The sequence below is a fragment of the Aptenodytes forsteri genome, unplaced genomic scaffold (genome assembly GCF_000699145.1).
Source record: "Aptenodytes forsteri isolate BGI_AS27 unplaced genomic scaffold, ASM69914v1 Scaffold92, whole genome shotgun sequence".
In the NCBI taxonomy this organism is placed as follows: domain Eukaryota; kingdom Metazoa; phylum Chordata; class Aves; order Sphenisciformes; family Spheniscidae; genus Aptenodytes; species Aptenodytes forsteri.
In genome coordinates, this window is record NW_008794581.1 from 3,648,279 (window position 1) to 3,662,080 (window position 13,802).

At 38.2% G+C, this 13,802-nt stretch overlaps 1 protein-coding gene across 4 annotated transcripts in view; it reads right to left on the bottom strand.

Moving 5' to 3' along the window:
- Positions 1–13,802, bottom strand: part of NDUFAF2 (NADH:ubiquinone oxidoreductase complex assembly factor 2) — a 65,748-nt gene that overhangs the window by 17,666 nt on the left and 34,280 nt on the right. The window contains exons 2-4 of one of the 4 annotated variants that reach the window (XM_019470268.1): positions 10,944–11,033; positions 6,393–6,492; positions 2,062–2,102 (exon numbers count right to left, since the gene is read on the bottom strand). In XM_019470268.1, the coding sequence (XP_019325813.1) occupies positions 2,062–2,102; positions 6,393–6,459 (108 nt within the window). In that variant the 5' untranslated portion in view covers positions 6,460–6,492; positions 10,944–11,033. Of the gene's footprint in view, positions 1–2,061; positions 2,103–6,392; positions 6,493–10,943; positions 11,034–13,802 lie in introns of those variants that run through there. The other 3 variants (XM_019470270.1, XM_019470269.1, XM_019470267.1) reach the window with 3 other exon arrangements.

The window sequence follows — 13,802 nt, forward strand, 5'->3', positions numbered from 1 at the left end:
AACAAGACTGGCCCCAGTACTGAGCCCTGGGGAACACCGCTCGTGACCGGCTGCCAACTGGATGTAACTCCATTCACCACAACTCTCTGGGCCCGGCCGTCCAGCCAGTTCTTTACCCAGCAAGGAGTCCACCTGTCTAAGCCGTGAGCCGCCAGCTTCTCTAGGAGAATGCTGTGGGAGACAGTGTCAAAGGCCTTGCTGAAGTCCAGGTAGACCACATCCACAGCCTTTCCCTCATCCACTAGGCGGGTCACTTGGTCATAGAAGGAGATCAGGTTGGTCAAGCAGGACCTGCCTCTCATGAACCCGTGCTGGCTGGGCCGGATCCCCTGGTTGTCCCGCTCATGCCTTGTGAGCGCCCTCAAGATGAACCGCTCCCTAATCTTCCCCGGCCCCGAGGTCAGGCTGACAGGCCTGTAGTTCCCCGGATCCTCCTTCCGGCCCTTCTTGTAGATGGGCGTCACATTGGCAAGCCTCCAGTCGTCCGGGACCTCCCCCGTTAACCAGGACTGCTGATAAATGATGGAGAGTTGCTTTGCGAGCTCCTCTGCCAGCTCTCTCAGCACTCTTGGGTGGAGACTCCTTGCTCCCTATTTTGAAACAGAACCAACACTTCCAGCGCCAGGAGGAGTTTTATTGCATCAACTCCAAACCCAAGGCTGCCCACGTTCTCTGGAGCAGGTTGATTTTAGCACAATTATCATGGCAGTCTGGCTCATGGAAACGATAGGACAAAAGATATGCAACACCCCCCACCTTCAAGTATCACATGAGATGGTAATTTCAACAATAAAAGTTGAATGTATACAGTTAGTATGAGCCGGAGCTACTTAAAAGGAGATCAGTCCAAGCTTAGACAGAACAACTGTTGTAGTATCACTTCTGCACAAGTAACTAGGATGAGGAGGGAGGGGAAAGAAAAGAAAAAAAAAATTTTTAAAAGTCACAATTAATACTTCCCTGAATGTGAATGCAAAGAAAAGTGTATTAATCTGCTTTAAGTCCTAAAAAGCTTTGAGGATAAATTTAACTTAAATGTGTTCCATTCATGGATGTATTATAGCCCTTATTATCTCTACAACCTCAGTGGCAAGTGCGAAACAGCGGCAGAGAGAATTAGTTGAAAAGCTGTAAGTTGTGTGGGAGCTCATTTCAATGAGTTATGGCTTGTAAACATCAGCTGACAAGCTTCCCCAGGTCATCTTAACACACAGGCAGGCAGGACAACTTTTCACAAACAGTATATTCCAGAAGATCTCAGTGACCCAATCTTTGGCTAGAGCATGCCAACATACCTTCACTGAATTTGACACGGTTATTCCTACTGATGCAAGTCAAGTATCTGCCTCTGTGGGTGTCAGTTTGAATCTCCTGTAGTAAACCATGCCTCATCTACTCGCTCATTCCTAGCTGGTGCTTAGCAACTTGTAATACAAATCCAGGGCAAGTAGTGTATGTGCATGCGTACACAGATAACAGTCAAACTCGTTCCACTCTTTACAAACTCATCAGCTTTTAAGACTGTGGGGTATTTCCCTGCTTCATTCCATTAGAAACCACTTACGGAAAAAGTCATGGCTGCAACTCCCCCATCTCATTAGCAATGTAAAACGTTAGTGCAATTTGTTTTCCTGTACTGATGAATCCACTGGCAACTGGATTTGAAACCTGCATTTTAATGTCAACTACCATGAAAAAAACCTTGCATTAATACATAGAGGACCTATTTTAGAAATTCATAGCAGTAATTTCAGAATTTATTTAATTAAAGAAACTCTTGAATGGCCATGATCATCTTAAAGAATCTACACAGATCATCTTAAAGAATTCACATAGATAAAAGTAACAACTAAAGAACACTGGAGTTTATATTTCCATTTGTTTTTTCTTCTTCGTAAGTGTTAGATATCTAGTCTGTGTATAATTTCATCAATTAGGCAAGCAACATACTAAATTCTCCCCCAAAAGTGACAGGTTACTGGACAGATGAGTCCACTATAAATTAATTATTGTAGTTTAATTACAACAACTGAAAATTTAAAGACACTTTATCTCTCTCACCTCAATGGTGGGTGGATCCTTTCTTTTTTTTCTTATCCATGCTACAAAAGAAATAAAAATCAAATGGATTATTTCAAAGATCAGAGACACACACACAAAACTCAAATTATGATGAATTTGTAACAGAAAGCAAATGTTTATATGAAAAATTACAATAGAGTTTGCCACAACCTGGCAAGCAATGTCATTTCCCAAAATATAAAGACCAAAGATGTTATTTCCCATGTCAATACTCTCAGTCTTCACAGAAGGAAGGGTGGGGGTGGGGAAATCACCTCTGTGAGGAAAGCTTGGGCACAGTTTACATACCACCCTGGCTGCCAAAACAGGGCTTAAAAAGCAGGGTTCACAGCCCAAGGCCTGTTGTTGAGCTTTCTATACAGAGCTGAGCTTCACCCTGAGAAAATGACAAGATGAGTGCTGAAAAGTCTGAAAAGCCTTAGACCACTCTGTAGAAAAGGGATTCCTGTATATGCCTCAGGCATTGTTAGAGCCGAAAACCTATTCATGTTAGTGCCAACTAGAATTCCTTTACAGGGATGCGAGATACAGCCCCAAACCTGACTGAGGGGCTGCATAACCCTGACTGCACCATGTCTTAGAGCTGTGTGGGATTACCCACTGCATCAAGGGGGAGGGACTGTAACCAAGGGAAGGCTCCCTCCATCTCGGTCAATTCACGTTGGAGAAGACAGAAGAGGAATGAAAGCAGTAGCAACGACAATTGTCCTGCGGCTCAGGTTTTCCGTGATGAACCAAAATCAATAGACTTATGCCCACTCCCATTGCAAACGGCGATGGTTAGTGTGGGACTGACTGGAGGTAGCAACCCAAAGGGACCCCACTGCAGAGAGAGAAGGAGCACTCCGTCAGGTCTTGCTTCATTCAGTCAACGAATTACTAGAGATAGCTCCAACTATTACAGGCATTATTTAGACAAACAAATTACCTGACTGTGGACAAGGCAATATCCATCACTCTTTAAAAGTATCACTACTGTAGAATTTTTTCATGCCTTTTCAGTCCACACAATTGGTAGGTACTGGGTTGTATATTCTGTAGACATTTGTCTTTTCTGCTCATATTTTTCAAATGAATGAGTAGCAGAATGCAAGTGGCTAGTAATGAACAGAAGGACAAACATAAGGAAAGCCAGTTCCAAGTGCTGAGACATGGCAAAATGTTCTTTTGCATGTTTGTTTGGATAATTAAGACTTTTGTTACTGTGCTTGAAAATTAGAGCAAAAATGACATTTTCATTATCATCCAGTCAAATTCCTGGTCTGACCTGCAGCTGTCTATAAAATTTCAGAAATGTTTTAAGAAGGAACTATTCCAAATTTTAATTTTTTAATACCATCTGTGCTATTTTGAGGGGAACTAGGGAATGAGTGAGACCGCAAGTCCAAAACACTAAAAGCTGCACAGAGTCATAATGTCACCTCACTACTGAAAATGCAATTATACACGGGGTGAAACACGAACACCACTCTGCTTCAGCAACGTTATGAAACTGGTTTTAGGAGGAATAGCTTCCAATTAACATAAGAACGGAATTAAGGGAGGCAAAATGGCATTACATAGCTTGGAATTTAGCCATGATGGCAAGGCCAACAGCCTTAACTCAAGGTTAATGGTAAAATACCTATAATGATATGAAGCAAGGTATTACTTTTGGTTCTTGTCTATCAGATGACACTTTCTGAAGACGTGTTCTTTTAAATACCATTCTCAAACATCTGTTCTTAAAAGCAGTCCCTGCCAGCTCTTCTCAGAGGCCTTTTGGTCCTAACAAACATTAGACCCAAATTTGCCACTGTGGAGAAGTGACTGAGCACTGAACAGTCAACATCACCCCTTCGGCAAAAGTTTTATGTTAGAGGAAATAAAAACAGCCCATTAAGATAATCCAAAATAGAACTAAATTACTTTCTTTTAAATCCATAGAACTAGAAAATATTTTGCATGTATCTGTAGCACTTTCAAACATTTAAATTTTATGAGGATTTCCAAATGCAAAATCTGGCAAGATCAGAGACTAAACTGACATGACAGACTGGCACTTCTCAGCTGGCAGCCTTGCAGACACTCTTTGTAAAAGGACGAACAAAGCTATTAGAGAAAATCATAGCCCACAAGGCCTTCCTCCTGACAGAAGTCATCTTTGTCCGTACTTAGCAACAGTTCCAACATCATCCAGAAAAGCAAGAAAGTGGTAGCGGTATCAGTTATAGTGAAGTATGTATACTAAACATTAATCAATAAAAGATGCAGCTGGAGAAAAAAGGAAAAGTAGTACTTTAAATTGTTTCATAGAAAATTAAGCTTTAAACCTCCAAAATTTAAGAGATTACTTTCAACAAAATATCATCTTCTGCCTTGCCATGCCTTGCTTCTGTCAGATGCAAGTACAGTACCACTGGTTTCAATTCCACAGCTCTCAGCACCTAAAAATTGCTTCATTTTTTTGCAATTGCTAGTATTTTCTTAAAACAACAGCTACATTTTAACTTCAACTGATCACAATTAGTGATTCTGAAAGAAAGATTCTTAAAATTTGAAATCCTACAAAAATTAAGCTGCAGTTAGAAACTACTGCTGAAATATCACCATTACAATAGATTTTCTTTCAATAGCAGATGGGACTTTTAGGCAGTTATTTGATTAATGATTTTCAGATGAATGGAATACTTCTATGAAAAGATTTTATCATTTAATTATCTGCCTCAGTTTAATAAGCCACAGACAGAACAGTGAAGGGTAACACAATGACACACGTCCTGTGAACAGAAGCTGTGAAGCAAGAAGCGTTACACAACACATTTTCATTCATTAATAGATTTCAGTTAGTACCAACACTCAAAAGCAACAAAACAATCCTTAATTTAGGAAGATTTCTCATATCAAACATTCCATTATCAGACTGTATCTATTTAAATACACAAATAATGCATGCAGTTATAACATTGTGCTATTTTTCTTTCCAGGTATAACAAGCATTTGAATGCATGGTTTTATAGGAGCTATCAACCTTCCTTCTTTCTAATAAATGTCAGGACTACAAATCTTTTTCAGTTTAAGCCTAAATAAAACTTGCTGACACAAAGACTGGATACCATTTTCCAACTAACTACAGGTAAATTCATTTTAACATCTCTAATGAGCTGCATTAGAAAATCATTATTTAATTAAAGATTCCTTCACTGCTATGTAGCTAAGGGAGAAATGCAGTAACAAAATTTACTAAAATCTCTTTATAGCCATAAGATGAAGTTAGTTAGCTTTAATATATAATATTCCCTCTGTGCAAATCCATTTCTGAAATATTCTATATAAAGCACAGCTCAAGATACATTACAAGATTAAAAGCAAAGAAACATCATCTGAATTGAGTATACTTTAGTATATTGTACTTTAGCATCCAATAGTTTTATCAGTCTTTCAAAAGCAATACCTTTTTCTAATAATTCACCTGACCACTCCTCAGTCTTTGGGGAGAATAATGGGAGGACTAATATATTTAACCCCCCACCAGTTTTCAGGTGGTTCTCTTTCAGACAGAAAATTTTAAAAGCCTTTCAATTTTTTATAAGGGATCAACAATATTTTGAGCATCCAACACAAGGTTCAAAAAAATACCAACACCTCATAACTCAGGCATAAGAGAAATTCATGGTAACAATTAAAGGAAGAATGAATGTATACAAAAATATAACCAGTGATTTACTACTGAGTTAGCACTAATTTTAACAAAATCCAAGTAAATGATATCTTGAAATTAAGACGTTTTGCATTCTCTTTGAAAAATGCAGTCAGTGTATTTAGCAATGGAAAAGCTCTCCCACATTTCTTTGCGCTCTCCCTTACACTTTTAGTCAATGCAGGTTTAAATTACTAAACAGATTTATACCACAGTTAAATATTTGTTGATGGAAACAAGGCAGGTAGGTGCATTATTACATATTATTTGAACACCATATGCACACATGCATACACATAATTAAAAAGTGTCCAGTGACAGTTATAGCTGGAAAAGGCTTCCACATGAACACTCCCATTCCCTACACTAACAAAACAAAATGCCCTCACCATTGTCAGCCAAGATGCTTTAAACCTAGTAAAGTAGAGAAGGTAACATGTATGTACTGAGTGCAACCAAAACATGCTTCCCTGCTCCCCAAAGCTTTGGCAAAATGAATCATTGCCTCCATTTCAAACTAATTATGCTGCTGCTTCTAATTTTATCTGGATGGCACTTCCTGCATTCCATACTCATTGTAATGCTACTTTCGTCTAAAAGGAATTTTGCAAGATAGCTGGACATTTCCTACCTTGAGACCCTCGCATTCTTTCATCAGCACTCATTTGCGTTCTCATTAGTATGCATGAGATTTTCATTGAACTTCAAGACTCCTACTGGAACATAACGCACTGTAATGAGCGTAAAAGTGAGCATGCAAATTAAGACTCCCATTAATCACTAAATGTTACCAGGAAAGGAAAAAAAAAAAAGGACTAGGACTAGATGGGCAATAAAATGCCGCATGAAGCATGCAATCTCATGAATCTCTATAGGTATGTAAAATTACCGATCTCCTCTCAGGAGCACTATTGACATGTCCCGAGGAGGTAAATTACACAATTCTACAGTAGGTGAACATTCAGAAATAACATTACAGAAAGGTTATCTGTTGTGTGCATCCATATTGCCTAGGGAAAAGACAAGTATGCACTCCCACTTTGTAGTAAAACAGAAAAGGCTTTACCTAAACAAAACCAGGTAATATTTGTATTGTGTATATGGATTACGTTTAAATTCAAAACTACAGTAGAAAAGGAAACACACTTTTGGATTTTTAAAACTAAAATCGACTTAATTTTCTGTGTACAAATAGCTAACACTAAGACTAAGGAGAACAGAAGGGATTATGATTCTATTCTTCTAATATTGAGCATATTTCAGTTTTACAAAAGCCTTAATGGACATTCAGAACTTTTGTAAAATTCACAGGTCTGAGAATTTAGGAAATTTAATCCTGTGGAGCACTTAAAACTAACATCTTCAGGAGAAAAATTCCAGGCAAACCCTTCAGGAGTAAGCCCTTGGCCCTGTATTCAGTAAACTCTCAGGACTAATACACAAACATCCTCTCCGGACTCTAAGAAACAGCTTCCACAGATTGAGTCTCTGATCTGGAGGATTGGTTTATCTACTTGCTTTATAGCTTTCTACTTGGTCTTGGTTACCTTATTACATGTTTGTAACTTGATAAACACGACACCAAAATAAGCCCCTTAGTTTACCAGCTGTCCAGGCTGAGTATCTTAGATACACAATGAGATTTAACTCAGACCCTCTTCAAATTTCACTACAGTCTGCTCCCACCCCTTAAACAATCCCTTGTCCCTGATTTTGTGCAAGTTTCCTCAGACAACTCATGCCCTTAAGTATTTCCAGGGACAGTGCTTTTATTCATTTCGGTCACAAGAGGTTTCTTTTCTAGTCACACAACGTGATGTAGGGAAACAAGGAGAGGGAAAGGGTGCTGGGATGACTGCTTTTAGATCAGGTGGCCACTAAGGATTATCCACAAGTGAAAAAACAGAGTCCTGGCAGAACAAAGACAGCACAGGTGAAAGCAGTTCTCTGCAGATCCCAAGAAAAAGGAGAGGAAATAAGGCAACAGAAACTTTAGCACAGTCCTTAAAGCGAAAAGCCTGAGAAGGCTAGGCAAGGAGACTGCTAGTGCTGAACCAGCCAAAACTGAAGCAGAGAGGCCGCAGATGTCAAAGTGCATACACAGGATTTGGAGGGAAGGCCCCTGGAGATGTAAGCATCTGCCCAGCGGACAGGATTTAGAACACTAAAAAAAAAATTTCCAAGAGTAAAGAGAAAACAGAAGTGAGAAATATTGTATAGCCTTCTAAACTTATATTCATCTTTTACTGTTCAGAGAAAACAGCAAGTATTTTAGAAATCCTTCTGCAAAGTCTCAGGCTATTTGCTGGAATGATCAGCATCCACAACAGCATGAATTATAAAGTGAACACCCACAGAAAGAATGCATTGGGAAATTTTCAAGAGTCTGGACAGAAGATACAGAGTGAAAGTTCAGCACAGGTCTTGTGGGCCTGGTAAACTTCTAGACCAATCTTAAAAGAGGAAAAAATAGGGGCAGAATTGTAATGAGCCTTCCAGTAAAGTGTGTCTTAAAACTTTGATTAAACTGTTCCCACTCAGATAACTGGCTTCTATGGTATTATCTGAACTCTCTACTCTTTCCATTCTTTCCCATATTTTACTGAGAATTTTTCATTTTACAGGAGGCAGTAAAGAAGTAGTAATGAACTGAACTTCAGAGCATCCCACATCCCCAGTTCACACCCCAATATAGCAAAGGCAAAATAGTTCTCTGAACAGCCTCTATACCCACAGCAGAAGTACCAGTTTTGGCTTTTCAAAATTATGTTATACTTCTACAAAACTGTTTGTAATGTTTAAATTAGCATTACACAAAAAAATACAGGTTAGCCTTTTTTGTGGAATTCCCATACTTTGTCAGAAACATGCACTACACACCCATCCTGCTTAAGGAATGCACAGGGGAAAAAAAGATGCATGTGTCTTTTCTTTCTGTTTCTAGAGAAATTCAGTACTTAAGAGGAAAAGGCTGTTACCTATCTGCATGCCGTAAATTTTCCTTTTCTCTGTGAATTCCTCCTATTTGCTGCTGACAAAAATCACAAAGAAAAAAAATGCAGTTACAAAGATGAGGAAGTTAAGCATTAAAGTGCAGCTCATAAAAATGGGACTGGCCAATTGTCTTTTCTTCTTTAAAACAAACCTGAATAAAGATGCCTTGACTTGCAAAAGTGCAGGTCTGGCAACTGCATCTTTTTAAGCAAGCCATACTGCAGGGTACCTGACCCTTGACTCCAAGGTCCCCATAGTGGTGCTTGCCAAAAGCATCCTTCAAACAGCTGTACCCTCCCATGAACCACACTGTCAAGTCACATGGATTTGTGCTAAGGTTTGTGAAGAAAGATAATAGCGCAGGCTTATTAGTGCTACACCAATTCCAGCAGTCCTAAGGAACAGGTTCATATAGGAAGTTGGTTGAACCAGTCCAAGACCCTTTGTGAAAGGGTGATTAGCCCACACCCATCTGAGGCAGTCTGACTGTCCATGTTGTTTCCTGTTAATTCCAGACAAGTGCACACAGAGACGACTGGATTGCATTCTGACTCTTAAAAGGCAGCAGCAGGTCTTAGATGAGAACTCATTCACAGCAGAGCAGAGTTACCTGAGGGTTTATATACACTCCTCAGTGTTTGTGGTGCAGAGTGATTGCATGACAGTCACACAGACCTAAGACGACCAGCAGTGGCTGGAGAACATTTGGATGAGGACGTAGACCTTAAGAAAGCTGGATTAGGTAGATACCCATTCAAACACCAGATGATTTAATAAGGACAAGCCTACCAGGCTGCCGCTCTCCTTCAGAAGATCGCTATCTCAGACTCAAAGAACCAGAAGCAACTAGATTAAGACTTGCCAGCCAACTGTGGGTACTGCGGCAGTAGAAGACAGAAGCTGTTGATGCAGTGGTTTTGCCACACTTGGCAAATGCTGCTAATAGGGTTGAAACACCTTTGAGAAGCTTTTAGCTGTTAATACTAGCCTTAGTTGACCACCAAAAAAATCCTAGGAATCATGTAATGACAGTGATAAAATGCAAGATGGGAACATTTGATATTTCTCTACTGACTCCATGAGGGGATATAATGGGACCAAAGTTTTCGCTTAGCTCAGTATCATCACCCTCAGGGGTCAACAGTGAGCGCAAAGGGAAGAGAATGAGGTAAAGTAAGTATATTGCGGTATTTGCTCAAAACACACTGTAGCCTCCATTAATTTGCAGGTCACTGACAAATTAAAACACAGTAATGTCTATACATTCTGTGTAAAGAATTCTTCCACAAATTCTTTTAATCACTTTTTGAACTCATGCAAACTCCCAGCAAGCAGAATATTCAATGACACGGAATTCCACAGTTTACCTACATACTGCTTAAAATTTAAGCTTGTTTGCTTTAAACCTACCAACTTCTGGGAGATGCCTAGATACTAATTCTCCCCAAAAAGCATGCTGAATGATGGGTAGACTCTATCTACTATTTCAGTGGTTCCTTGCTTACGCTATAGAGTCCTGGATTTTAAGCCACATTTAACCCCACACTTGGCTCGAGCTCCTAGAGCCTCAAGGACCAACATACACTCCCTCTCTGCTTTCTCTCCTTCTCCAAGGGCTGCTCAGCTAATCCTAAGGAACTTCTCTAACCTCCCTGAATTTCTTTCTATGTTCCAAATTTTCAGACAAAATTTTCACCAGTAGCAGTGGGAAAAAATGGTTAATCATTAACAGGTTCTCCAACTCCCTACGAGACTGTGCAAGGATGAGTACAGGAAACCAAATACCACCATAACAAAAAAAAAGCCCCATCACTGTGCCACCAACAATTGAACTGACCTACAAATTAACACTGCAGTGAAGGCATAATTAGGAATTTTAACACATTTAGTTTTGGTTATTCTATCAGATCCCCCTCAGGCACAAATATTTTCACATTTAATAGGAGAAAGTCATGATCATACAGGCTTTATTTACATTTTTATTAAGTACTGATTTCCTAAACATTATTTATCCTATTTGTAAAGGGGTTACTTCAAGAATTCATAATAACTATGCAGTTAAACAAAAGCCTGCATTACTCAAAATGAAAGATAACAGACAACCTAGTCAGGCTTTCCATTAAAAATACTGAATCTACATTCAATGGCAAAATTATCTTGAAATAAACCCAAAATATTCAGGATTTACCTTCCCATTCTGTTGGAAAGTCACCCATTTCATACTGATATGCTTGACGATTTATTGCTTCTACAAATCTTCTTTCTGGTATAATCTGCCCTACAGGAAAAAAAAGAAAAAAAGAAAAAAGGCAGTTAAATATATTTCTATGTAATATTTAAATTGCTGATTATGTTACTGTTTTGAAAGAACTGTACTTATTCACACAAGTGCAATGATGTCTACAGGATAAAAATGAAGGATTAAAATACTGAGAAAATGATTACCATCTAGATGTCAATTTGAAATGCTATGTTTCAGTAACTTTAACAAAAGCTTGCATGTTCTACAGTTGACTTGGATTATTAATGATAAATATATTTCAACCCAAGTTATCCACCTTAGTGTATCCCTCCCTTTGAGAATGCTTCTCTGAAGAACTGTCATTAAGTTTTCTATCAACTGTTTTTTCCTTCACCTGGATATCTTCCACACCATTGCTGGTGAGGGATCAGAAACTTGATGCTGTTCTCGAGTCAAAAACCAGCACTGAAAGTTCACTGGTTAGCTTTGCAAAGTGGTCAGGCTACATCATCTCCAATCACTGGCAACTGCTCTGTGCATGTGAGCCTTTTCACATATGCTTGCAAACTAAGTATTTTCTATGTTAAAAAAGCAAAAACCAGTAGGCAGCTCCCTGATAGGGAACATTCAGTATATTGAAAGGGGAGCCAGTGTGGAGAATCTGGATCTACATCCCACCCACAGATTCTACTGCTGCCAAAGAGAAAGAATTAAGGTTGAACCAGTGATGTAGCACACAGCAGACTGTCCGATATCATGCTACCATACAGAGAAAAAGTATTTTAATTTGCTTTTTAAATTAGCAGGTACTGGAAAAATGTGCAAGTTCCCCATCCCTCACAGGGAAAAAAAAACTAACATTCCCCAGGCTTTTTCTCCCAGCTTTTTCCCTTCCTGGGAGGCTGATATGGAAAAATTTGACATTTTGAGGAAACACAAAGAAATATCTGCATAAAATATTTTCTTTCATAATGATGTGATTAATGCAGTTTATTCCTTCAGTGTGCTTTCAACAAGTATTTCAAATGAAGTTATTTAAAAACTGATAGCAGTCAGGAGTTACAATTCACCCATCTCTGGTTAATAGCTAAACTGTATACTATTGTTCATTATTAAGTATTGAATACAGTAAAATAAGAACTTGTAGAGAAACTGCAATTCCTTTTCTAAGTACCTTCTTTAGCTTTATAATATTTCTTTTTATTTTTAAGCAATGCAACATTTTTACTGTTTCAGATATGCCATCAGGCAAAGAAAATAGTGGAACATACTTTCATCTCCAAGATTAGATATTTTTAATCAGTGTTGAAAGATACATGATTTATACTTATTTGTTTTATAAGTACACAGTTCCTATATGCTTAAGATATTATACTTCATACACTTGCTTTAAAATAATTTCCTTTCAACAATAGTGTGGATAATTCCATTTCTCAAACTCTTTATCTACAAAGCAAAACAAAAATACAGAATTAATTTCTTCCCATACAGCAGATCTCCAGAAAAGCTGAAGACCTACCTAATTAGGTCTGATCCTATATAAGTCTCAGAATTAACACTCTTCTCCATTGTTGGAAAGTCACTAGATTTTACTGTTAGCACAGCACCTTTTAAAAAACTGTCCATAACGTGAGTCCTACGCAGGTAGAACAGTCTGAGTAAACTGACATAAGCAAAAGTAACAAAGAAGTGTATTTTTCTACCTGCTACCACAACTTGTTATTGATGTTATACCTTTATGATTTCCCAAATGAAACATTTTTAACTAATCTACTTTTAACAAAATACACCACTTTTTATTCTGCTGCAAGCTTTCGTAACACCTGTGTAAAAAAAAAAAATCATTCTCCAGATCCCACTGTCAAATCACACTGTAGAGCCAAACTCAGAAAATTATTTCCCCAAGGATGTTATTTTGAAGAATCATCACACAGTAGTGCTGTTGGCTTGTAAGCCTCTCTGCATTTGTGATGCACACACGACACCAATTACCTTCAACTATCTGATTTGCCTTGTCCCCTCCCCTAGGTTTCTTTTGGAAGACCACCACTGACAAATTATTTACATAGACTTTTCTATTGAAGATCACACTGAGGCCTCTTTAGATGTAATTAAAACCTTTTACAGTTTAGAGAAGTGTTTTTTCATACTAAAGATATTGACTATTTTGCTTCATATTGACTAATTCATTCCCACGTTTTCAAATAAATACTGTGGTGTTTGCTACTGCAACTCAAGAAACTTCACTTGTAAGTGTATACATGTGAAGTAATTACAAATAGCAATGTAAGAACCAGTATTTACAGTTTTAAATTTAAAATTAACCTCATTTTCATGTGACCACTAGATCTTAGAAACATAGAAGAACCATTAATACTTCAAGTTGGGATTATATAAAACACAACATATCCAAAGAACGACAGCCAATAACTCATAAAACAAAAAGAAGATTACTTCTGAAAGAATTTAACAGATGTACAGAACACTCACGTAGAATACTCAGATATAACATCATTTACACAAAACACTGAAGTAGCCAAAATTTGCAACTTTGCAGCAGTTACAAGCAGGGAAAATGGCCAATTAGTCTAAGTAATGGACAGATCTTTCAGCAAGTGATACAGTATTTACACATTTTAGACTTATAAACTTTCTTACTGTACATGTTTTCTCTAAGCCTTTCTGTCACAGTCTATCTGAAAGTCAGTGTGTGATGACTGAAGTGAACTTGTATAAAAGCCTGAAAACAAAAGTATTTAACAGAAGTTAGGCAGCCTACCGGCATGAGAAAGGGGTAGCCAAAGC